The sequence below is a fragment of the Falco cherrug genome, chromosome 14 (assembly GCF_023634085.1).
Source record: "Falco cherrug isolate bFalChe1 chromosome 14, bFalChe1.pri, whole genome shotgun sequence".
In the NCBI taxonomy this organism is placed as follows: Eukaryota; Metazoa; Chordata; class Aves; order Falconiformes; family Falconidae; genus Falco; species Falco cherrug.
The window spans coordinates 18394555-18421868 of record NC_073710.1 but is presented as its reverse complement, the minus strand read 5'-3'; the positions used below and the strand labels follow the sequence as shown (position 1 = coordinate 18421868).

The 27314-nt window shown below is 37.8% G+C and overlaps 1 protein-coding gene across 2 annotated transcripts in view; it reads right to left on the bottom strand.

Annotated features, from left to right (window-relative positions):
- CDH13 (cadherin 13) overlaps positions 1-27314 on the bottom strand; it is a 508729-nt gene that overhangs the window by 387492 nt on the left and 93923 nt on the right. For both annotated transcript variants that reach the window (XM_005432359.3, XM_027803288.2), the window contains exon 2: positions 22720-22831. In XM_005432359.3, coding sequence (XP_005432416.1) covers positions 22720-22831 — 112 coding nt within the window. The remainder of the gene's footprint in view (positions 1-22719; positions 22832-27314) is intronic.

The window sequence follows — 27314 nt, the reverse complement described above, 5'->3', positions numbered from 1 at the left end:
GCTTTTTAATACAATTTAACACAATTATTTGGAATGATTTCACAGCAATATGAAGGCAACATTTTTTCTCCAACCTTCTAAAAGGCACCTAAGATATAAATTAATTTCATGGACACTAATTTCGCTGAGCACTCAAAATAAAACATAACTAATAAAGTTCCACTGACAAATAGGATGCAACTATGCAATTACAGAACATTTTTACAGGGGGAAAAAAAGCTGAGTTTTCATGTAACTTTATCATTGACATTTTGCATCTTTATTGGAAGAATTCCCTTTTCATTTAATATACACAATTTTTTAGCATTTTTGAATCATACTTTACTGGAAGAAAAGAATTTAACAACCCACACTTTTGAGGCAGACATGACATGATGCCAGACACAAAGAAAATAAGCTGGTTTTACCTGAGTTTGTATCTTATAAAGTATCAAAACCTCTAGAAGGCTACAGTCACACTGTCCAAAAAAAGCAGGCCACAAACACACACTATATACTATTTTACTTATTTAAACAAAGTCCCTTACCCCTGCCAAATCAAAACCAGCTTTCGCCCAAATAGAAACATTTCTTAACAATGAGTAATACTGCGTTACCGAATTTCAGCTGTCCTCCTACGCTAGTTGAACTGTATGCCACAGAAGATTTGTTTTTACAGAAAGAAAATGGGCGTTTTTATTCCTGCTGCATATAAAAATACCCGTTTTCCTTTTCAAGTTGAAGAGTGTTTTGCTCTTTTTGGTTTGGGGTTTGTTTTTTTAAGATAAAATAAACTGCAAACTCAAAAATACAGACAGCAACTGAGGAAAAATATCTCAGAAGTGAGAAGTTAAGAAAACTAGTAGAGTTGAACACAAATGCTTAGGCAACGCTTCGCTGTACCTACACTTATTTTTCTACCGATAGTAAGTCCATTAAGGTACGTTAACTTTGATAATTACAGGCTATAATCATAAATAGCTTAGGAATACTTTAAAGAATTATTTCTCAACAAAATTTTAAATGTTGATGTTTGGGTTTTGTTGGGGGGGGGGTGATAGTGGTGGGATTTGGTTTGGGGTTTTCTCTGTGTGTGTTAGTTTGTTAAGAGTTTTTTGTTTGTTTTTAACCAATACTATTCACAGACTTAGGAGGCAGGGAGAGGGGGAGGCCAGTATTATGATCTGAAATTTAGAAATGTGTAATTTGGGATTCTCATAAGTACAGTCAACATCCCAGTACATGAGGAAGATCAAGTAATTTACTCTTCTAGAGAAAAAAGCAATTCTTGAAAGGTTTACAGTATACATAACATTTCCTGATATACAGTAATAAATTCTGTAACCAACCGAGTACTTTGAATAAGGATAAATGATAAAATAATTAAGTTGGTGCACAAAAAGACAGTATTGATAGAAAAAACCCTCCGGACTAAAATCACATCTATGAGCTTCTTAGCCTGATTTTTCCCTCAAAATAGCCAGCACTCTCAACAGTAGGCTTTCTTCAAAATCAAAAGAAAAATGAATAAACACATTCTCTGAGACTTTCAAATTTTATGTGTTCTATGACTTCCAACAGTGTCAGCAGTTCTTCTCTGCGTATTTTGAAATAAAGTGCCAATCTAACCAGACAAGTCTTACAAAATTTTCATCTTCAGTTTTGCTGTCCTTGAATCTGTATCTTCACACTCACAGATGCCCAGCATTACCACAGATGGCAAACATCTAGCACAATTCATAAAACAAACGGACATTTTGAAACTTGATTTAGTTCTTCTAAGCTTCAAATGGAGATTAAAAAAAATAGTGAACATGTCATTAGTCAATTTGCAAATGTAACAAAAAGGTTATTCCATAAAAATGTCAAAACAGCAATAGAAGTTTATCTTGTATTAATAGTTCTAAAAGTTACCAGAAGACAGTTGTACACCCTGGGTTAACAAAGAACACACAGATACAAACAATGCAGTCATCTACAGAAGATGACTTTTATTTACAAGGATTACAAATTAAACACTAGTTTAGAGACTGATACTGCTGAGTTTATACAGCGTAATGACAGAGAATTCTCCAGGAAAAATTGACTTGAGAACAGACCTGGGAAAGGACACCTAAACTTTGTCCATTTGTAATTATTAAACAAGTAGGTTTTGTCAGCTTATTCAGCTTATTGACAGACCAAGAATTACACAGTGTTTGACTGTGTTTATTACATTGGTTCTGTACTGTAGTTCAGAGTGAGTAGCCTTAACCTTACAAATAGAAAGCTGTTTAAAAAAAATTGCTACAAGCATTTGAACTCATTCGTTACACAGGTAAGGACCCGCTGTGCATGCACTGTAGCCCAGGCAAGTCAGGTTAGCCAGTTCTTCAGCAAGGAAACTCACATGCAAAATATTCTCACCGGGCAGAGATCAGCATCTTGCCTTGCACATCTACACTAGCTCTGACTGTTGAGAGCATGGATGTTGTTGATCTTCACATTAGAAAGCTGCCAGACATGCCTGGCATGTGCTGACGTCGCCATATGTGCTCAAATGAACTGCCAGGTATGCAAACAATAGCTTTGACATAAAATGTTATTAATAATACCAGTAAATTTGGTCTCGCTACCAGCTTCCACGGCATCCATAGAACTACCATGCCAATGAGATCTAAAGAATGCTGGGATGCTTCATCTGTATTTTAAAGTTAGGAGTTCACTCAGAACTCTTAGGAGGCTTGAGAGTCTGCTCATTTGAAAAAAGGGCTCTAGGGGACACAGTAATTTTAAATTAGGTCTCCTCCAGACAGACTGAGCTGAAAGAAATGTCAGGAGCCTTTGTAAGGGAGCAGCCCAAGAAAGGGACCCCATTCTCAAAGGGGCTGATTCAACATCTGCTGATTACAGTGGCAAAACACTGCTGTTAATTAGCGTGTGTTGCGATGAAGGAACAAATAATATTCTGAACATGACTTTGGTCTAAGTCTTCAAACACTGAATGAGCTATATACAGCAATAGATTTCACACAACATTGTCCATTACTCATAAATTAGTGTTATCCTCTGTGGAGTCTGGTGGGTTTTGTTATTAGATAGCCAACAAGAATGGCAATTAAAGTGAAACAAAGTATACAGCGATGAGTACACGTTACAAACAAAATGCTCCCTTTGATCCTCCAGGTTCAAAGGCCTTCTGAAAACCCTTTATCTTGTGAGTAGATAACCACAATATTTTAGAACTTTTTGACTTATCTGATATCAGCCTTGAAACTTCTTTTAGTCAGTTTTTAATGATTCTTCATGTAATTAGTAACACCAAAGCAGAAGCTGATTGGCAAGCTACCAGAAAGCTGTTTATACAGTGGGAAAACCAGGAAAATTACAACAGCATGAGCTATTTAACTCCCTATGCAAACACAACGCAATCTCACATTTCCAACACTGCTGAGAGAGACACCTTGCAAATGGCGTGGCAATGAAAGACCTGCTGCTCACAGTTAGCAAAGACACCTTCTTCTTGATTCTGAAGAGCATTCCACCAGACACATGCCAAGGCATAGGAAATTACTGTCAGTCTCCACAACTGCAAAGTCATATGCATCTTCTCCTTACTGTCATCAGCACAGAGTATTACCCGGCACTGAGATTCTCTGGGATCAACCCTTCAAATTAACATTTGGACAAGCAGTCATATCAGACACGCGAAGTCTTCCCCCTCCACTCCCAATCAAAGTACATTACAATAGCTCACAGTTACATCATCGCCACGCCAGGCAGCATAGACTTCTGTTAAATACAGCTTCTTAAAGCTCATAAATGTTTTAGACTAGGTCTGTTCCTCTGCACCCAGCCTAATAGCGGACAGATAACCAAACAGAAGGAAGTTTCTTAATTTTTCTTATCTCTGCAGAATAAAAGAAGAAAGAAAACATTTTCAAAGTGAATAAAGTGGTAGAAAAGGCATCAGAATGATGGCCCTAGAAATTAAGTCCTACTTCTCCAGCAGATACCTGGAATCTACTCGGCACCTGCAAGTATTTAATATTATTCTTTAGCCTTCCCATCACGGCACCCAAATAACTTGCAAATTAGAGTTAAATCAATCACATAATGCACTTGCAAAGAGAGTTCTGATCCCACGTTTATGTGATAGACAGAGATGAATACCTAGGCACAGACCATCAAAAATAATTTAACACCTTTTGAGAGTCTTGGCTCAAATTGCCTACCTACATGAAATCTGTGGCTAGTGGTGACTAAGAAGTCTTTTTAGTTCTGAGCAGGTACCTGGTGTCTGGACTGATAGTTTTCCCTCATTCCCTAATGCTCTGACCATGAAGAGTTTGGACAAGGCCAAGGCTTCTCGCCCTCTGCAGTTCTGCTCTTTTTTGTTATTGAACAATAGCTTTTTGGTCATTGGAATTTTGATCCAACTCATCAGAAATCTGTAGGATTTGACTTTCCAAAATGTTAGCTTGTATTTGAGCTATCTCTATGTTTTATGATTTCAAGAAGAGCATGACTGAATATGGGAAAAGAGAAGAATGTACCTATCGGAACAGCAATATCAGACAAAAGCAAAACACATTATTTTCACTCCATTTCTCCCACTGTTAAATAGCTTGACTTTTGTATACCAGCATTCCACAGTTATATTATGAAGACAGCTACAGCATAATGTGTTTTCTTTTAAAAGGTCATCATTATATTAGCAGTATTTGATGCATTGTGACCACAGCACACATTTTTTAGAGATAAGAGCATATCTAACATTTTTCTATAATTTATTGGCATCAAGAAAGTCTATTTAATTTTTGCTTTCAGAAGAACATTTGCAAACGATAAGGCATAACTCAAGAAACCTTTGCAGCTGCAACTTCCCTCAAAAGTAGAGCAGAAATCCATGCCTGTCAATATGCCCGAGCAGGATTAAAGCAGAACAAAAAGAAACAAAAAACTAAAATCCCCCAAACTATGAAACAGTTAATTATTGGAAGCAAATGCTTCATGATCTGCGTATGGTACCCAGAGTTGAATAGATCGTTAGCTAAACTTCCAGTCAGCATTCCACATAAGCATATGTTTTCCTCATAAGTGGCTGTGTAAGTTTGCCAGCAGTCTCGGTGACTTAACTGGAAGTACTTATGTTCATTGTGCAATAAACAGGGCCAAGGAAAAGCAGTGATTTTTCTAGGGTCTTAACTTCATAATCATATGCATTTCCAACAGTCCTGTGCATGTTTTCCAGTTCTTACTGCTCTTAATTTTCCCCTCCATACTGAATCCTCAATAGAAAACCACTACATCTGGTAAATGTTAAGAGCTACACCCAAACTCACAATGCCCTTTAGTAGAGCTCCTATTCTCTGTTTGTGCTTCCCTGTTGCAGCTTAACTACATATATTCTCACATCAAGCTTGAGAGCATGCATGGGTCAAGGATCATACACAGTAGACAGCTTGCATGCAGCCACCCTGGTTTTAAGAGTAAGAGAATGTAATGGTATGGATGCCGGCAGCTCAGTGCCAGCTGGCCCTGGTGCCATTGAGCAGTCCCAGGCATGTTCGGTTTACTGCTATAAATGTAGCTGTAGCGCATTAATGAGCAACACAGACAAGATTTTGTGGATTCCTGCCTCCTGTCCTCACAATAAGCACTGCATGAATGCTGCCCATAAATTAGCTGACAGCTGAAGATCAATAAACGAGAAATCAGTTAAATAAAAGCATATCCAGGTAGAAAACACTGCAAAGATCTTGAGGGAGCCCATAAATGAATAAGACACAGGTGCTGACACACACACACACACACCGCCTCCCATGTAGATCTGACCCATAAGTATTTTAGTATGATGGGCTCTAGTGACCATCTGGGTGTAAAGGTCCCTTCAGCATTAGGTTCCCAGATTGGCAGCAACAATCTGTGTACAAGACAAAGTGCCCCCAGACAACCCTGAGAAACATCTCAATTCAAAACTCCCAAGCCTCGAGTACCCTATGCATGCTAATGTCTCTCAAGAACATATTATTTTAATATTTTCAACATTTTATAAAGTACTCTAAAACCTAGAAAATGTACTCATCTCCATTTATTTACAGCAGTGATCTACTAAGATTCTCACTAACTGAAAACAGATGTAGGAAGATATTCCCTGCCACAGAAGACATATTACTTCTAGCAGTTAGAATTATTTACCAGCTACAGGATGCTGCTGAATGTGGTGTAAATAAGATGCAATTTCAATAATGGAATACCCTCTTTATTCCCCTCAAACAGGCTGTTTTGAGATAGATTCTGCATCTCATTTAATTTTAGAACAAGAGGAACAACCTATTTGCTGAAACCTTCTGGTCAGATCTGTTTGTTTGCTTATTTCTGGTGTGTAGGTGGGGTGGTGCTTGGAGCATTTGAGCTCAAGGAAGCAGGTGGGTGGCAGGGACCTTGCTTTTCCCACTGTACTAATTTCCAAAGACTGAAATAAACATAAAAGTAAAAAGTGCAGCTCACAAAAGGTGGTCAAACACATTAAATGAGTTCAAAAGCCTCCGAGAGGCAGAGACTTCCTGAACAGGGAAGCTACAGTACTAAAGGAGCAATATTAATTAAATATATTTTAATAGTATCTGCTACAAAACACTTGACAGCATCCTAGCTCTTCCTGGAATTCTCAAAATATGGCCACAGATAGATACTGAGTAAGGAGTGACAAATGCTGGAATTTCTTCCATAGGAAAGGATTTTGGGAAGGAAAAAAAAAATACAACACCAAACAACAAACCATCCAACCCCCCCCCAAAACAAACAAAAAAACCCAAAAAGTAAGCAACCCACAAGCATTTTGATGGATACAGCACACAAGGCATATGTTAGGGAAAAAGAGCTTTTGCTTTCTGCTGTACTTTGCTACCATGGGAGTTGTACACCTCCCAGAACACGTGATTCTTCTTGAATAAAAATCAAAATAACCAACACAAGGTGCTGAGTTTTGTCCTAAAAAGCCCAGAGCCTTCATTGCTGATCCCATTTCTCATTATTAAAATATTATTATTAGCATTTATCAGACATTGTATTGATTGCAATCTAAGCTCACTTTTCATTGCTATGTAGCCCACGTGTGTCTGCTACAACAGATTCTTATGAAAATCCAATATCAACTAGTAATTTTGCTATTTGATTACTGGGGATCCCAGCTCAAAGAATCTCCAGATACAGACAGTATTCAAAGTCCTATAAAACTCTCTCAGCCACATGCTGAAAAGAATTACGTGTCTACCTGAGAAACCTACCCCAACCCTGAAGCAATCAAGCTCGTTAGTTAGCACACATTAGTGACAAATAGTCTTAGGGGACTCAAACCCCCTGCCCCAGGCCAGAGGTGCATGAGTGCCCAGCCTGCCCCCAGGCTGCTGGCTGCTCCTAAAAGCAACAGGTAGAAGTGCAGCTAGATGTGAAGTTGAAAAGCAGCAATATGTTTTCTAATCACAGAGCAGGGTTAAAGGAACTAAATACATTAAACGTGAAATGAGTAAATAAATCCCAAGAAATAGAATTAAGATGAGCATTAATCAGGAGGATTTTGAGCATGGCACATGCATGGACTAGTTCATAGGAATCTTGCTAATTGCCTTTCAAAGGCCACTTTATCCTATTAAGATTATCCTCAGGAGGCTCAAGACTTTGGGGGCAGCAGGGAAGACTGAAAAATGTAGCCACATTTATCACATTTAGAAACAAACAGAAATTGATTTTTATTTATCTTATGAAGCAAAACCTCTGTTATCTTTCTCTCCTAGCATTTAATCCCTTTTTTTTCCCCTAGCAATATAAATAATGAGACACACCAATTAAGCTGAGGGTAACCTTCTAAGCAGTAAGAGATAAACACCATGACACCAACTTTAGTAAGAAATAAATGTAATTTCTCTTGTGCACAAGTGTTGATGCAGACTACATGACTGTCTTAGAATTATTGCCATGACCAAGCAAGGTATAAATTATGACAGGTCCACATGGAATACAGATGATTTGAAGCAAATCAAAGGCATTAACCTTAGTAAGGTGCTTTGTCTCTCTTAAATGCCACTCTTACTTTCTGTAACAGCAGCCACTAAAAATCAATGATCAGAGAGCTCTGCATGCAAAAGAGCTGTTAACCTCTGGAACTTCAGCCAAAGGAACCCATGCAACCACAGCCACAAATCCATCTTCCAGATTCCTCCACACTAACACATAGCACCTGCAATAGCCCCAATAAAATCTACAATTAAAAAAATAATAATTAAATTTTCACTTTTGAAGTCAACTCTACAAGAGTCTCCCTGAAAGCTACAGTCAGGCATTGCAGTACCCTACACACTGCTAAAAGTAGCAAGGCCACACACACAGCAGAGCTAAAATATAAGACCATGAAAGAGACTGAAAATTGAATAGAAATAATTCTTTTCCTTTCAATAACATGGCAATAGTTCAATCCAAGTCTCAGCCAGATCTCAATAAAGTCAATGAGAATTGTTTCATTGAATCAAATGATGTATGATTAGGTCCTCGCAGAATTATATGTAATACTATACTCAAAATTGTAAAGAGTTTCATGTTGACATCTAAAAGCCTATTCTCCTTCTGGAATTCTGCAATGAAGCTACTGTAAAAAGGAATCAACACATAGTACAGTGGAAAGATTATTATAAAGGGTTATTAAATCTAGCTCAAAGATTGTGGATAAGAAGAACGAAATCCCTCATGTCATACTGACTTATGCCAAACACACTGTTTCACACTACAAAAACCCTGTTCCAGATTTCAAAATGGGATCTCTAACACAGTAAAAGCAGTAACAGTATGGTTTGCAAAAGAGGGGAGCGGGGAAGAAAGCTCCTAAAGCAAAAGATAAATTTTGGGTTTGTACACTGATAACAACTTAAACTTTACTTTTTTCACACAGTCTGCCAGGACAAGGCAAGAAAGTGTTACTTAGTCTACCAATTTCAGGGTAGCACTGCTATTAATATTATCCATCACTATTCTTTGTCTTCCTAGCAGGCTGGTAGAAGTATCTAAGCGCTGACACACACCTCAACACCTCCCTGTCAAAGTTAATACGAAATTGATTTTACTTTCCAAAGGTAAAACGAAACTGCATGAAGTCAGATACAAATGGTGTTCACACATCACCGTACAGCACTTTTTATAATTCCTGTAAGATTTCATAAGTATACCACAAGAATTTTCTACCTAAACCTTGGAAGCTTCAGATCAAAATAGTCAATTATACGTCTATGTTTCGGGGCGGGGGCTGGGCAGAATATATATGCATATATTTATATATATTTTTTTTCCCCATTTTGTTTCAGTTCTTGTAGTTCTTCTAAATAGATTCAGTACTTTTTTTAGCACAGATCTGGGAGGGAACTACACATAACACTGGATTTGGATTCATTACAGAACATCAGACTTTTTGATAGTAGAAGAACTGGCAAACACCACTGCTAGTTTCAGCATGGCAGAAAAGGAGCTTTAAGATCAGGTTAATTTATTAGAAGCAAATGAGGTACTGCTATTCAAAAATTCTTCTTTAAAGGTAAATTGTTCATTCTTGCTTCATTCCCTTCTTTCTTCAAGGGAAGATTTCCCCATTGTTCTCCTATCTGAAGTCTCTGAAATAAATATAGCTGAGGAAGTGCCAGTGGATTAAATCCACTGATCTCCTGGAAATCAACCATTACCACTTTGACTTGAGGTCTTCAGCTTTGTGCTGAAAAAATAAGTAGAATGCCAACCATTCCTGTCTCCTGTTGACACGCAAGATGGCACGCCCAGGTAACACAGCTGCATTAGCTCCACTGCTTTTGATAACACTGCTATTCGTTGATTTATGTGCCATCTGGCTTACTCTGAGTATTGCTTTCATATAATCTGTTCATGAACAAAGAGCAGACGATGCACAAAGGAAGAGATGTTCAGATGTTCTTTCAAGGGCATCCATGTTGCTTTTTTCATTTCATAGCAACATCTAAGCTATTAATTTCTCTGCAAAATTTCTATTGTCATTTCTCATTAATAATGATCACTTTAGGGCATTCCAGAGAGGAAATGCAGTCTTGTGTTCTACAGAAATCAATTTACTGACACCATTAGAGCTGTGCAAATAATTTATTTTTGGTTCATCTGCCAAGCAGAAGATGTTGAGGGAAAGGGTTCCACCAGAATTAAATTCTAAAGAACCACCAATTTCTTGCCAAAATGGAAAAAAAAATATGTAAAATAATAATAAAAAAAAATCAATGCAACAGAAAGCATTCCTCAACAAGCAAAGCTTTAATTTCTAACAAATGTAGGAAAAATAAGTGAGATTCAAGAATTATAAAGCTATAAAGTGATGGAGAAAGAGCTATGATGTTCTTTATACACTCAGTAGCGCCAATATTCCATCAGGATCTGGAAGGCTCCAGTTCAGCTGCTCTGTTTGCTCAAAGCTACTGGAGCCTGTACTAGCCCCCCTACTTTTTAAAAAACTCTCCTAACCAGCAAGCTGTTCAGCCCCTTTTGTTTGACCTATTTCAGTTATATCCAATTAATCACTGCAGAAAAAAGAAAAAAAGCAAATCACAGGAATGACGCTCGAGCATGTGGCTTAAAAATCCAGAGAACAAGGCACTTTTTCCTCTGCTGCCTGCTGAAACTAATGTTTAAGTGCTCTACATACTTTGAAATCATTATATCTAAATATTTTGCACACATCAGAAGCAGGTTCCAGTTCCAGCTGCCTGAATACTTATTAAAATACCTATAGAAGTACTTACTTTTAAAACATGAATGTTTTTCATGGTTTTATTTTTTTTAAAAAAAGCATTAAAAAAGTATAAGCACACAGGTGAGCAGGGACCGAAAAAAACAACCTTCCTTCATGTAGAAATGGGTAAACTACCAGGCTATGGAGTCACTCCTTTAATCCATGCATATTTAAACCATTTAAAGTATAACGGTTTCAACAAAAGGAAAAGGCAACAGAAGGGTAAAGCGAGGATGTATGTACACAGTTAAGGGATTTCACTCTCCTGGGTGTATGGCACAAGCTCTGCTCCTCGGGAAAGCCTAGATGAGAAGACACCGCATAGCATGTAAGACCTCCAACACTGTCACAGAGGTGAGAGAGCAGGAAGAGAAGCAGAGGTTTGCTCTCCAGCATGCTGCATCTGCCTGAATCTTCCTTTGAGGGTTCTATTCAGGTTTTTGTTTGTTTTGGTGGGGGTTTGGTTGATTTGGGATTTTGGTTGATTTTTTTTTTGGGGGGGGGGGGGGGAGGGGGGAGGGGGGGGGGGGCGGGGGCGATGGATGTGTCTGGTTTTGTTTTTAAACGACCCAGAAAGGCAGGATGGACTGCTATTCTGCACAGCCCTACCCAATGACCCAGGCACTGGCTCAGCGTGCGCCATCACCCTCGCTGCACCTCACACCCACCCAGCCCCGGCAGGTGCTGAGCACTGGCCACGCGTGGGGCGCAGTACCCACGTACCTTATAGTGTTTTTTTGGTCTAGACATGCTCTTCAGCTGACCTTTGTGTGGACTGTTCCTGTTGTCTTGATGGAAACAAGCACTCAAGATGAAATCTTGAGCAAAACCAGGTCTCTCCCACTATTACTAAATTAGCAACACTCTATTAAACTCACACAGATGCTTTCACAGAGGACAGAGTGAAAGCAGGGCCTTCTGTTGGGTTTTGTAAACCCCAGCTCTAACATTAAGGCTGTGTTACAGACCTGGCACCAGAGACCAGTATAAACAGTAAAGCCAGACAGAGAACAATTTTTTGACCTTTACCCATAACCTAGCATTTTCAATCCGGTCGCATTAGACCTGGCTTTTAATCTTACTTAACAAATCTTTATAATCTTTATTAAACTTTTAAATCTGTCTGTTCTCATGGGGGCAGTGCCAGGTGTTCTAGCAAGAGCTGTTCCTCCCCAGCCTTCCTCAGCAGGAGCCCTGCCAGCAGCTTCGCACCCCGAGGCTCTCGCCCCCATACCCCAGGCAGCAGGGGTGCAGCACCAGCTTTTGCCTATTTTCAGCACTCAACCCCATCCACAGCTTCGTTATATTTAAGAGGTCATTAAGAGAACCTAACAAAGAGCAGTTGCTGAGTTACCTAAAATCCAGCAACACTTGCAGCTAGGAAGAATGAAAGTTTTGGCACAGACTTATGCAGGAAAACCAAACTTCAGTAGGAAGAGCACTCATCCACAGAAGTTGAACCTCTTGCTGTATTTATCGTTGCAAGCATAATCACTCCAAATCATTTACTTCAGCACAAAACCCACATGTGCTAGGAAACTTCTATGCCTTTTCTTTTGCATGGCTGCATAGGTAACAGTCACCTTGCCGTTTTGCCATTGTCAAGCCTTTCCCAAAGGGAAAACATTCTGCATAAGCAAAAACTTGCGCTGAAGCTAATAGAATTTATGCTTATGGTACACTGAAATAAAGTCAAATTTCTATATAGAGTGTGGAGGGAACTTAAATTAAGTTGCTGCTTAAATACCTTGCTGAATCAGGATCTAAAGCATATCTATGGTAGCAGAAAGAGTTAAGTGAAATGTGTCCAGCACACATTCATCATAAAAGTAATTTCATTTCAATTAATTATCAGCGCTAACTGTAGTTAGCATCATACAGTTCTGGGAAATGATGCTGACTTATAAAAACAGTAGTAAGAACTCAATCCCTAATATTTCCAAGAGCATTAAGATTAATAGATTTATTATGTAAGTGTTAAAGCTTCTATATTTCAGTTTCTTCTAATTTTATTGGAGAAGCTATTAAAGACCGTGTCTCAAAGAATAAAAGTAAAGTGCCAGAAGTAATAATATAATTTTTAATAAAGTTTCTTATTTTGATTTACAGTCGACAGAAGCTGCTGTTCTTTTATGCCAAAAAAGATTCTGCCTACCTGCATAAGATCTGACATTTCTCAGAAGAAACATCAAGTCTCATAGAACATTTGGAGCATTGCATTTTCTTATTAGTCGGAAGAGTGAACTGATTGGCTCTGTTATTAAAGATAATTTTAGTCTATTTCCTGTGTCACAAACCTAACTTTAAAAAATTTAAATGAAATAAGCTATTTGGTTGCAAATTACACTGTATAACTCCCACAATTCTGCTTTCACTTCTCTACAAAAATATTGTAAAATCATTATTTCCTATTTTCTTCTATGTCACACTTGAATTGTTTCTCCACAAACACAAGCCAGGCTGAATGCCATTTTTGCCTAGAAAAGCAAAGATTAAAACCAAAGAAAAGCACCAAGAAAAACCCAAAGCAATAGTAACTAGAAAACCACACACAGATTCTTAGGCAACTGAGTTCGTGGAGTTACTTTTAGTCACAACGAATCCCTGGGAAGCTCCCTGACCACAGCATTACTTAATCGCTGCCTTCCTACCCTCTATATTATTTGTTCACATCCAGCATTATGCTTGAACACAAACATATTTTGAGTTTGTGCTTTTGATGAAATTGAGGATTCCTCAGTTTGAGGATTAAAGAAACTCCCTTATAATTCTGTGTCAAGCCTGCCTGCCCTTTAGGTCTAAGGAAACTCTTTGGTCAACAGGGATGCAGCCAAGCATTGAACACCAACACAGAAGAGCCATTCTGCTGGAAATATTTCATCCCCTCCTTCCTCAAGCACTGAGACAGCAGAGGAAGCTTCTCCTGGAATGCAAACAGAGAAGTTACTGGAATTGTGCTGTTCCCCACAGCAATACAGACATACCGCCACATGTGCGACAGCTCTTCAAGACAACTTTCAACCTTAAATGCACCTGTGAACCCTCAGGTTGGTGAAAGTTTAGAGTCCCGAAACATTCCGTTCCCGTTTCTTTCTCTTCCCCATCTATCTGGCATATAGCATTATGCATATCAGAAATAGGTGCATCTTACTAACAGCAGCTATCCATAACATAATGTGTTGTAAAACATAACATCAGGAGTACAATTAAAGAAAATAGATTTGGGCAGTTAATGCTTCAGCTGTCAAACAAACAGCAAAATAAAGGTGACACACAAGCAATGAAAAGAAAAATGGTTTAGATCACATAAAAGCAACTTATAACCTTGGCATTCAAACATCTTCAAATTTGATTTTTATTACGGGACATAAAAAATAATTTCTTTAATGTATCCTTATGTTTACAGTTTCAATTCAGTTTCACAGAAAAAGAGTAAAATTGATTAAACTATGTTTTGAATGGTATTAAAGGCAATGGAAGTTGTGGAGCACACTCAATCACTTCTCCACAGCAACAGAACTGCAAAATCCTGTGAGCTGCCACACTGTGACTCAGGGACTGGTTTAAGCCAGAGCCAAGCCAAAATGTGTTCGTATTTGTGCCCTTTAGGGTGCTGTACACAGCTAGGAGCCAGTACCATCACCCATTTCTGTTCCAATAGTGCTGTTACTGACATTGCCATGCAACTCAGGCATAGACCATACTCCATCTCTCCTCTTGATCCCCACCTCATTCTTCTGTGTGTCTCGGCAGGAGCAAGGAGCACTGGGTCCAGGGTACAATTCACAACAGCTGACTGGTTTGAGACTCTCCCCCTCTAGGGAATACAGCAAGGCAGAGGACACGGAAGAGTGACAAGAAAATACTCAGAATGAGTGGGCACCTGAAGTTTCGGGAATTGACTCTTCTGGGGAAAGAAACAAGCTGATTTGATACATCAAAATTTCCCATATGGTTAGTATAGTATCCTTTATTCTAAGCCTCGCAGCAGCACTGCTTTCCCTAAGACATGATAAAACCATGAAAATATTCTTCTGCTAACTGTGCAGCATTTTTGTATAAGGACCAGAAGAAGGATACAGGAAACTGAACACACCAACTGTGATGTCCACACTAGTGTATTTTCATATTTTCCCCCTAAGTATTATATGCACATTATTTTCATAATTCCTTGAATTCTGCCTCCCACTGTATTTATTCTTTGAAGTTGGAAGTTATATTTTTGTATAAGTTGGTGTTAATGTTTTATAAAGGTCAAATTATAGTGTTCTCCCTACTGTTTTATTATAGGAGTTGAGAGCTGGCACTGTAATTAAAATTTCAGCTAAATAAAGTCTGCAGGATTCCTAGTTGTAACCAGACAATATGGTTTTCTAGCAAGCCAGAGCACATTTTGCCGCTAGTTCACCATCACACAAAAGAAGGTGAACAAAGCCCATGTACCTGAATACATTTATATAATGTTTCTTAGTATGGTTAGCAGATAATATAAAAATATTCTCATTATAGATATAAATAAAACTAAAATTAAAAATGCACCCGTTTTCTACAACCTACTTTTCAGCATTTTGGCAAAAATTGCAAGACAGGACAACTCAGTATGTATAAACCTAGGTCTAGCCAAACTGTTCACACTACTGTTGATACAGGATATCAGAGATTTGCAATTTACCCTTCAGTAAATTTAACCTGGATCCCTGACTGCAGATCAGTCCCACGCATCAATTAGATTATCATTTGCTTCACTCTAGGCAGCATTTAAGCTCTGGTACTTGCTAGCAAGTGTTTACAAAGTGTCAAAGATATACCAATGCTGGCTACAACTTCACTGTTGACTCTCTTGTTATGGGCTACCTCTAAGCTGCTCTGGTATTGCCTCCATTTTGCTTCCTTCTTTAAAGGTCCCTCAGTTCTGCTTCAGTTCTCTCCACAGCCAAGAGAAAGTTGCACTGATATTTTTTAGAAGAAAGGAAACAAATCAAAGCCAGTATTGAAAATGGAGCTCCTGCCTAAAAAGCAATACCCTGACCACTATAGGAATCATCTTTTAGGCCTTCCCAGGGCTCTCAGTTTCATTCTCACCCTGGTTAAAAAGAAATCTTTGTGAAGAAATTTCATATTTTTGTTAAAGATAATCCCTTTCAGGCAAGGCTTTCTCCAGCCAATTTCTTATTTCAGCGAATCCTACCAATCACCAGGGTTGATATTTTTTCAGGATAAAAAAAAAAAACAAAAAAACAACCCAGAACACAAACATTTAAGTTAATATTCACATCACAGAACATGACATGCATTCACTCCACTGTCTACAGCTTCACTTGTCTGCCCAAGAAGAAGCAGTAGGTACAAGGCACACAAATATAGACACAAAGTCATTGCAAAATGACCAGGGTTTTCAGAATCATTCCATAAAAAGTTACATTTTTTTCCCCTCCTTCTCTAGAGGAAAGAATTTGAGTAGATAAGCTGAGCAGAGACATAAGACAGAAGCAGGAACACTAGTCTCCAGCTAGGGGAAAAAAAAAAAAAAAAAGCAGCACACAATCTAATAAATTTCTGAAAGACTTTATGAGTTTACTGTTAGTGTTAATTACTCTCAAAGCGAGACAGAGATCACATGCCATGAAAGCTATGTAAAAAGGAGATGTGTCCATTAAAGCAGACAAGAGCTGATGCGTACAGATAGATCGCTCTGTCCAGGAAAGACTGCTTTAGAGTAAGCAGAGGGAAAGAAAAACTGCAACTTGAAGCATAAGTGTAATTACATTAGAAAAGTTATAATATGATTTAGATTATCAGAGAGAAATCCTAAAAGCTAAGAATTAATTGTGAACTACATCTACGATTATTTCCAAGGATACTTGCATGCTTTAAGGTATCATTAACTTAAATGAGATTCTATGTTTAAAGGAAGATTTAACCTCATATACTCCCATTAATTCTTGCTAAATGTCCACACTGCACTTTGAAATGTAATGAAAAAGGTTAGCTAGCCATCATTCTTTTGAAAGGTGCTTTCCTAAGATCCTCAAATTAAAAGTCCTGTCAGAAATGCTGTCTGGGAAAATACAAAGCTACGTACTACAGAAACGCATTAATGTCTCAGCATGTAGTAATTTGTGCTGCATCTGTTTGTCAGATACGGACAGCAGCTTCCTCCTGACAAAGCTGGGCTGATGCTGTAGCCTCTTCAGAATGACCCCAGCAATAAACTCCAGCCAGAAGTCATGTGCCCCTACCCCTCATTTCCTCAGGAAGACAACCCTGATACATTTTGTCAGCCATAACCAATTAGCATCAGATTATTTGCCTGCTGAGTTTCTCCAAAGCAAAGCTACCTACATTTTCCTAAAAGGCAGATTTTGGCCTTTCCACATGTTTATGCACCTGCAGAGAAGGAGGCTGCCTCTTGGCTTGCATTGTTAATCACTTAGGGAGTAATAGCTTAGTTCATCTGATTTTTTCTGGTTTGGAATTGCCAACTGGAAACGAACAGAGAAGTCTTCCATTGAAGCACCTGGGGACATTATTAATACAAGGGTTGCACTGCACTTAGCAAGCGACTCATCCTACTAATACTGAGCAGTTGGTCATTGATTTAGACTATTAGAAGAACAGCTGGCGTGCTTCAGCCAACCAAAGTCTACAAGTATTTTAAAAAAATCTGCAAAACAGATAAGTTTGTGTAGGATTGTTGGGTTTTTTTTGTTTGTTTGGGATTTTTTAACCCAGGGTTGCACAGCTTTTCCCAACAAAACAGGCAATACACATCCTGGATTTAGATCTTCATTTCCTCCACCATGGAATTGTAACGTCAGGAGGAAGTTTCACGAAACATATAAGACTTTCCCTCCGTTCCTCTACAACAGCCGGCTACATCCCTGAGAGATTTTAACTTAGCCCTGAAGATGTTTATCACATACTAAATTGTTCTTTCACATTGTTCTATCTAACATCCTACCTTTTCAAAAAAGGTTTAATTAAATGTATATACATAATAAATCAAGCAGTCTGTTTTTAACTCATTTCCCTTTGGGTCCTGTTAATAAGCTGACATGCACTGTTTGAAAGGCAACTGTCTGACCCCCTGGCACTCAACAACCATTTTTTCCCCAATTTTTTTTGCTTTAATCATGTGTGAAAGCTGTTTAACATATGATACGATATTCTGTTATGTCGCAACATCAATCTGCATACATCTATTCAGAGACACATCTGAGATATTCTATATTTCTTAGTTACCATACATATTTGCAAGAGACATGCAGACAACTTTCTCCTTCTGTGCAAGATTTAGGCATCAAATTTAGATTAAAACGCAGTGCCTCAGGTTTTTAAGTGCAAAAGGATTTTCCCTTTGAAGATCTTCCTCACTCTGCCCCCATGAACGTGTTGTAAAGTTCCCAAACTCCCACTTCAAAATTATTTGCACAATTTTGCAACCATTTTCCATAGCCCCAGATATTTTCTGGAATTTTAGTAACGTGAGTTTGGCTTCCTAAGCCATTTAAAAGGGAACAATGTGATTAAGAGGTATCTCTAATGTCTGGCTTCAAATCCTGACCAATAATTCTGTCCACATGGCATAAAAATGTCCCAGATTGCCTGATCTTAATCACGTATCCAAGTGTTAGAACTGAAGCTCTGATATTCAAGTTCTAAACATGTGCACATAACGATATATTTTAGAGTATAAAAAGCATTCCACTATCTGGGTAGAAAAGTTGAGACGTATTTCTGCAGAACCTGCTACCACATGCCAAACACAGGAACCAAGTAATTTTTCAACATTTTCTATAAAGTACATTTCTTAACATAGCAAGTGATTGCAAGAAATGAAAGTAATTTTAAGATGTTTGTAGAATTCAAAATGCATTAAAGACTTCTTTATTTTGAAAAGTCACAACTATGTATTACAGATATGTACACCTTAATAGATGAAAAATCCAGTTATGCAGCTATTACCCAGAAGTCTAGTTTTCCCTGCAAGAAATTACTAAGCCAAAAATCTTACCTCACTTGAACATGTTCTTTTGCAAACTACAACTACCACCTCTAGTTCAAATTACTCCAAACCTGCAAAATTCAGCATGAAGAGCTAACACCAACATGTAAACCTCATGTTAAAACCCACAGAGGGTCTGACATATTACAGTATGTTGAATTGGGCTGCCACCTTGGCTTTATGCAAGAGGAAGTGAAGCAGTGGGAGATGGATCAGGTGTGTGTGATAATGCATACTGTAAGGATCAGAATAAACAAGAGTAACAGCAGTGGTATTAATAGCATGAAACAGTCGCAGAAAAAGGCCACCTGTACAGTCAAATGGCATAGTAATCAGCGGGAAGAGGGGATGCGATAAATCAGCGATCTTACACGGCATCATCTGACAATCAATAGGAAATGTTTTGACATGCATGTGGTTGGCACTGTGACATGATATTGTAATGGTAGGAATGGTCCCCTCTGATCTTTCCACAGGCATCATTCAGTTTGAACAAAGAAAACCTTCTTGGATGCTACAGCTTTGCTAGACAACACAGGAACTGCTTTTAAGCATTAATGATAAGCAGACTGATACATTTCCCATCATGTGATTGAACAAAGGTTTTCAATATGGTTGAATAGAAAATTCTGTGTTAAAATCCACAGAATAAAAAAAGTACCCAAATGCGGATAGACAAAGCCCCAATGTTGAAGCAGCCGAAGCTCTGAAACATGCAATCTATCACGCAAGAGACAGAAGAGGTCAGCCATTAATTAACATCCAAATTAAAGCTTTTCAAGTAAGGGTCAAAACTTCCTTTGTTTTGACATTTAAATCACTCGCAATGTATTCTCCAGTTTAGTATGCACAACACGTCACCTAACGCCTTTATGTTAATTGCCTCAATTTTTCAAGTGCACTATTTGATTAATTGTCAATTAAAAATACCCCCAAAAGCCAAGACTTGTGTATGTTAAATATAAACATGATTAATGTAACACAATTACATTTCCACATTTGATGAGTCTGATTAGGAACTTTCTATCAGCCTGGCATGACAGAGCACTGTCACTACCAGTGACCTGTCAGCCTTGCCAAAGACAAGCTTTCTGATGGGGAAGCATTTCATGGCCACAAATATTTCAGAAAGGTGTAAAACCTGTAATTAAATGCTGTCAACTACCACTTTATTATCTTCTCTGTTTGATTGTGGAAGGTAGTCCTAGGTATATAATAAATAATAAAAAAAACCAACCTGAGGAAGAAAAATCCAGTAATGCAATTGCTTGTTAAAGCAACAGTTCTGTGGACAGACCCTCTAGTATTTCAGAAAGTGGCTCTGAAACCTCTCCCACTACAACAAGAAAACATCTGGTTTAAGAAAATGGCACTCAGGGAAAAGAACTGGTCAGACCAAAAATAGGATGGCAATGCCTGATTTTGTTTAAATCATTGAAAAGAAGTTATAAGGAGATAGAGGTCTGATGAGGAAAAAAAAAAAAAAAAACCACCCCTCAAAATCAGGGAGAATAAATTACAGAATTAGGAAAATAAAGTAGCCCAAGTCTAGAGATTGCAGTTAAGTGAGACACAATGGTAAATAAAAAAATCCCAGCAGTTCAGCCTGAGCACAATGTGATAAAAGCTAAGAAATAGCAACAGAATCCCACTGAAACTAACGGGAAGGAGGGTATACATACACAACTGATGTAACTGTTACAGCCAGCTTATAAGTAGGATTTGATATGAATTGGTACAAATCAGAATAAGAAATAACATAAAATTCTGTACCCTCAATTCGCACTTCTCTTCCTTCTTCCCATTAGTAGATGTAGGATATATTTAACATTGCTGTATGTAGAAGTAATAAATACACAAGCAGCAGCCATAACCTATATCTAATCACAAGGGAGATACTAGCAAAGACATATACAGTAAGTCCTTGTTTAAACTGACAAATAAAAAACCTCCCTTCTATTACACTTCAGAAAAGAATGGAGGACTACAAACACAATCACTGCTATAGGCCTACTTTGCATATTTGCCTTATTAATTTACATAGCCCTGGTAAGCCTCACGTTGCAGCACAACTGCTAAATTACACCACTCTTTGGTAGTAGGTATAAAAAAATGCAAGAGCATACAAAGCATATTAAAACAAACAATTAAAAATATTAATTCTGTTGACAGCTAAAATGAAGAAACTGTGCAGAGGTTTAATGCTGCTGCATGAAGGACATCGTGTTTGAGTGATTGAATTAACTAGAATCACACATTGACAGGCTGCCTTTGTTGAACATTACATATTAGGCCAATTTAGTGTCTGCTTATCAAAATAATTTAATTTTGAAGATTGTTTCCAGGCATTTCTAAATCTCATGCTCCTTTCTCCCCAACCTCTCCCCCCCTTCCCCCATTAATGATGAAGTCTTATTAATGACAACGTCTTAATTATTGTGCTAGTTTCACACCAGTGCAATTTGGTAGGTGACCACAAAGCAGCCCAGTCAACTTTGGCTTGACCAACTCATCATTTTGGTGTCTGGGAGGACAAGCACAAATCAGGACATCTGGCCAGACAGACTACAGCCTCAAAGTTCTGAAGCAGCCAAAGAATACTACAAAGGTTATTTTATTCAACTTAAAACTAACATCTAATATTACTTTTCTTTACATAAGTCTTCAACATCTCGTGCTTATTAAATCTACTGTATTTCCCAGAACCTAAGAATTCCTACTTTTAAACATGTAGGAATGATATATTTATCAACTTTTTAAAATAAGAATTTTAAAAAAAAATGCCTAAAGAAATTAAAAGTTTGAAATCTCTCTTCTAAACTGAGTAACAATCTCACATCTCTGAACAGCATTACTACTTATCATCCAAATTTTCTCTGAAAAATCAGCGCTGAATAAGTAACTTAACAAAATGCTTAGACTAAAAATGTTATCCTAAAGGTTTATTTTAACACCTGTTAAAGGCCGAGTGACTTAAAGTAATTTCAACAGACTCTGGCAACTAATTCCAACATTACATTTTGAAAAGTTAGTGCTATTTTAAAACGAGCACGCATAGATTACAATTTCATCCAAACATACATAACAGCAAAAATATATCAATACGTAGCAGTAATATCTGGAGGGAACAGAGAAATGTAAGCATTTAATGAGTAATACTGTTCTGCATTTCTTGATTTCACCAACCTATTACTATGTATCACCACATTGTAGGATCTAGATACTGTATGTAGTAGTGTAGGTGCTGTGCAACTATAAAAATTCTTGGCCTAACAGCAAGAAACCAAGCATGATAGAGAAATTTTTGTTAATATGTATTATATGCAGAAGTCCTGGCATGTTTGGAAGTTTTGAAGAATTGCAGCACTCAGTATCTTTGTCTTCAAAAATCATTGGCCATTAGGTAAGGTACTATCTTAGTCTGACAGACCTGAAGGCCCAAAGCCACAGACCTGAACGAACAAGTTTTAACACTTGCTCACAAATTTGAATGAACTAACACCGGGACTGAAAGACAGTTAAATCTCCTTTGGTTTAAAGAATTTGGTGTAAAGAATTGGACATGCACCAGCTTTGAAGGAAACTTTTAAGATATAAATTTCTAAATCTGAGTTGCAGAGATAAAGTAATAGTGAAATGCTGATAGCAAAGCCCTGATTTCCAAGATTATAGGAAAGACAGAAAAAACAAAGTAAATTTACTTTCTAAAATAGAGGGTGATTTTAAGTTTTTTCAATATTCATATTGTCATAAATTATTATAGATAGTATTTTGTCTTGTCTAATACATGGAACAGAGTAATGTCTGTAGAGATATGGGATTAATGCAGGGGAATCCAGACAAAATCAAATATTGAAAATCCTCTGTACAAAAAAAAAGTTTTCTGATAAATGGCAGGAGCAATATGAATACACAAACAATTCTGATTTTTGCACAATAATAATACATGAAAATAACATACGGTTCAGAACTGGCTGGTCCTCTGTGAATTCAAATGGCTGTTCAATATAAAAAATCTTTCGCTGGAATCCAGGGACACATTCTAAGTCTTCTGCACAGGCAAGCAGCAGAACCTGAGGAGAAAAAAAAAGGAAATGGACTTTTAACATCCACTCATTCATCCACCAGTCGGCTTCTGGGAATGATACTTGGTTTAGGCTCAGTGCTCATAAAACAAAACATTAGGCTCCACACTCATAAAACAAAATATCCATCACATCACGCTTCCCCTTAAAATCTTGCTAAACATTTTTTTATGTAAGGTTTTTGCTTTTATATATGTGGGCTGGCATGGAAATTACAAAATAGTAACAACTTTCAAGGTTAGGTTCAGTTCAGACTGCCAATAAAGGATATTATCAGTCTTTTTGAAAACGTAGGATGTAACGTTGCTTCTAAAAATCACAGGTGAATACAGTTAGGCTTAAATACGTGCTTGAATTGAGCACATTTAAGTTTATTTAAATAATTGATAAGTTAGTTTTTTAAGACCTAGTTGCAGAAAGTTGATCACCAAGTTACAGAAGGAATTCTTTATACAAGGATGAAGTTTCACAGGAAAAAGAAAAGTTTCCTTTAAAAAGAACTTCTTTGCTAACAAATGTGAAGTGTTGCTTTCCGTATCCCCCCCAGCCCCCCATCTGAGCCACAGTTTGTCTGTTTCCCCTGTAATAAAAAGCTCATTTACACCAAGGGAAGGCTGAAAATGAAATGTGTGCGTTATAGCGGAGGTGGATCTGAAGGTTAGAGTTGAGTACAGTTTGTGTCACTGTTAGTACATGGTCAAAGATGCCTGCCACCACATGAACACCTTAGCAAGAGTAAGCTTAAAAGCAAAATAAAATTGGTTGGAAATAGGTACAATGCTAATCTCAGTCTCTGAGGTTTTGTGTTCTGTCCCTGAATAGAGACAAAAATCTGAAAGGCTATTTTTCTTGGCAGCTTTTAAATGAGAGCATGGGGGTAAGGATGCTCAAGAAAGAGGCAGCAAAAAAGAAAAATACTAAAAAGTTTAAAAGGTTAAAGAGAGAGGCAAAAGGAGGCAAGTTCAAAACTAGGAAAAGCTATTTTTTTCAACCTATTTATGTGTAATTGTATTTCCAAAAGTACTTTCTGCTTCAGAACCTCCAAGGGTGTTTTTCAAAACCTGACTTTTGGCTAGTACTCTGATCTCAACGGTATTATGGCCAATCTGCTGCTTGTTGGATGGCCGAAGAAAAAAATAGGTTGAGGGGGCACACAATGACTAAGAAGAAAACGGTCAGACACAGTGATTCTGAATGATATTCATTCTAAAACTCAAGTGGCCCCGCACAAATGACTATTTACTCAAGACATCCTCAACACATGATTAAAATTTTGCAAATAAAGCTCTTCAGTTGTAAAGCAAGAACAATTTCTCCCCTCTCCCTTCTCCTTCACCAGCTCAGGTGACATTCTCAACTGCACGCACTCTCACTTCTCACAACCCAATAGCAGCATCTCAGACATTTCTAAATTTTATCTCCACCACATTATCATCTAGGTATGTTGATCCTGATCCTAGAGAGATGTCCTACAAAACCTTAACATTGGCATGTTTCCCTCTTAACCAGCACTCACAGTCCATTCGCTAAACAGAGCAACACATATCTGCTCTCTCCCTTCACGCACTTACCGAATCATAAAATTTAGGTTAGAAAAGACCCTTAAGATCATCAAGTCCAACTGTTAACCTAGGACTACCAAACCCACCACTAAACCATGCCTCAAAGCAACACATTAGGCATTTCTCAAAAACTTCCAGGGATGGTGATTCCACCGTGTCCCTGAGAAGCCTGTTCCAGTGTTTGACTCTCACTGTAAGTTTTCACTTCACGCTCGCTATGAAGTTTTATGTGAACCCATTTGTAAAAACCAAAGACAGCAACACCCCCACCTAGCCTGGTTAATTCTTATTGAAACCAACTGCTGGATCATTTGTTTCATGTCACTGACATTTGCTATAAAAGCTTGGCTAGAAGTGCTAGCAGGCTGTGAGAAACAGCCAGAATATTTCATGACAATTAAGCTGGTGGTAGTCAAACGCAGCAGATGGACGCCTTTGCCTTCCATCCTGATCTGCTCTGTTTGTGCCTTTGAAGGATTAACCAAGAAAGAAGAGAAAAACTTGAAGCAATACATCAAGCAAGGTGGAATGCACTTGACTACTATTCACTTCTATATATCCACATAACCACCTCCTGTCTTACAAAGGCTTAAAAACAGAGTGCCTAATCCTTCATTCAATTATCAACATTGCTACATTGATTTCATTGCAGATGCTGGACTCTACGGGGTGTTGAGAATTGGATCTGTCCCCTTCAGTCTTCCAGAATGAGACATCTGCAAATGCGTACTGACATATTTGGAGCCTGCCCTCAAAACTGTGCATATAACTTGATTACCAATTATAAAAAGAAAATAGACTTATATGCATTTAAATGGTCACATGCGCAGAAAAGCAGGCATGCGTGCATTTTCTGCACACATTTTCTGTGTGCACAGGTGCATTTTTAAAATACCTGCCTTTCTGACTCATGGTGTTACTGAATAACTATGCAAAAAAACCCGCAGTCACAGCAGAAGGAAAATTCTTCCGATTCCAAGACGCAAGCAACAACCCAAGCAGTTATATAAGTTCACAACAGAAAAATAGCCCAAGCAATGCATACTGAAAATTAACTACAAACAACTCTTCCCCCGCATTATTAACATAGCTAGTAAGAGGCAAATCATGTTCTGATCTCCCACCTACTGCCATCTTAAAGTTGAAACTCTTGTTTTACAAACTATAGTACAAGCAATAAATAAAGAGCCTGCTTTGGACAGCATCTAGATCCTCAGAGAAAGGAATAAGTCTACTTTATCAGATTTGTGACAGTATAAGTTGACTTTGAAATCTGGGCAATCTAAATAGGTCATGAGTTAACTTCTGTAAGCCTGATACAGAAGCCTCGCACAATACAGATGTAGCAAATAGAAAATGACCTTTACTCCCTTTGAAATAATTACAAGACTCAGGCTTGGCCTTGCTGTGAAATGGAACATTTTATTCTACTTGTGCAATTCCAGGCACTTTCTTCTTCTCAACATGTCAGACGAAATGTTAAATTTGTCACCACACTGAGAGTTTTTAACAAATTAAAAGAATAATTGTGCTTTTAAAAGATAATTATTTTTTCTCATGAAGAAACTTCTTCTGTTGAACTAAATGTCTATCTCATTAAAATAAGTTCTGTTGAGGTTCTTCAGTTTGGGAAAAGAAGTCTTTAAAAATACCTTGAAAAAACATAAACTAAGCAGGTATACGTTGAAGGCAAAGAGAATGTTCTTGAAAGCAGAATACATACTGAATTTAAGCACCACGTAGGTTTTAATATTTTGGGGTATAATAAAAGGTGTTATGGGCTGATAGCTGTCTAAAGAAAGACTTCAGGTAAAGACACTAAAAATAATGTTGAAATGTCATATATGTAGAATTCAGAATACATAAATATTGTTCTCATATATAGTCAGGTAAGTACTGAGCAATTAGTATAAAAGGATCCTTCAGCCACTACTAATTAAAAAGCCACATTCTCAAATGAATGACAACTACACAGCAAACATCTTTTGCTCATGAAAATCTAAAGGGGTAGAAGTTTGAAAAGCAAACCAGAGAGTCATGACTCCTCAGACCTACAGATCCTATATTCACTGACATGCAGAATCAAAATTTTTCATAACCTACTGCTTTGCAGAAATGTACAGAGCGAAGACTCATTTTTAATATCCTGACAATTTGTCTTTCTGAATTTATTACCAGTCACTATAAGGAAATGTCACCAGTTCAGATGGCTCCTGTGAAAGTTTGGTCACTGGGCTAGGACTAAACTACTGATGAGGTATCAATCCTATGAAACACCTTTTTTTTTTAGTTAATAAAACAGCACACCCATGCTGGTGACCTTGACTGACCTCAGCATTTGCACTGAAAGCTGCTCAGATAGAATGTGGATTGAAAAGCAAAAGAGGACAGCAATTTTATACCATACTGCAGAGGAAATTACTAAAGCCTCTGATGTTAAAGTACTTTTGGGTATTACCAGATCTCAAAAGCCAGGGTTCTTCTACCTCCTCTACTGGTGACGGAAAGTTAGTCTCTGAAATCACCTTCTAAAGAATTTCAAAATCTTGATGTCCTTGTTGACTCTCCAAGTTTCAGTACATGAAGCAACTCCATTCAGGTTAGATTGGTCACATGCTCACTCTGGAAAATAATTGTCTCATTTTTTACTGTAAAACACTCATATCTTCATTAACCCTACCTGTATGACATCAACTAGCACAAAAATGCAAGCTTCAGAATATTAATTGCATTTCACACACATTCTTATGGTGTGAAATTCATCCTTGTGCAAGGCTTTATTTAGAGATGTAAATGGCTCAGACACCTGTGAAAACCATCTGCCCAGACATGAATTTTACACACAATAAACGCAAACAAATCTCATTTCATAGAGCAATATTCTGTAGGACCACATTCTATCTTTGACT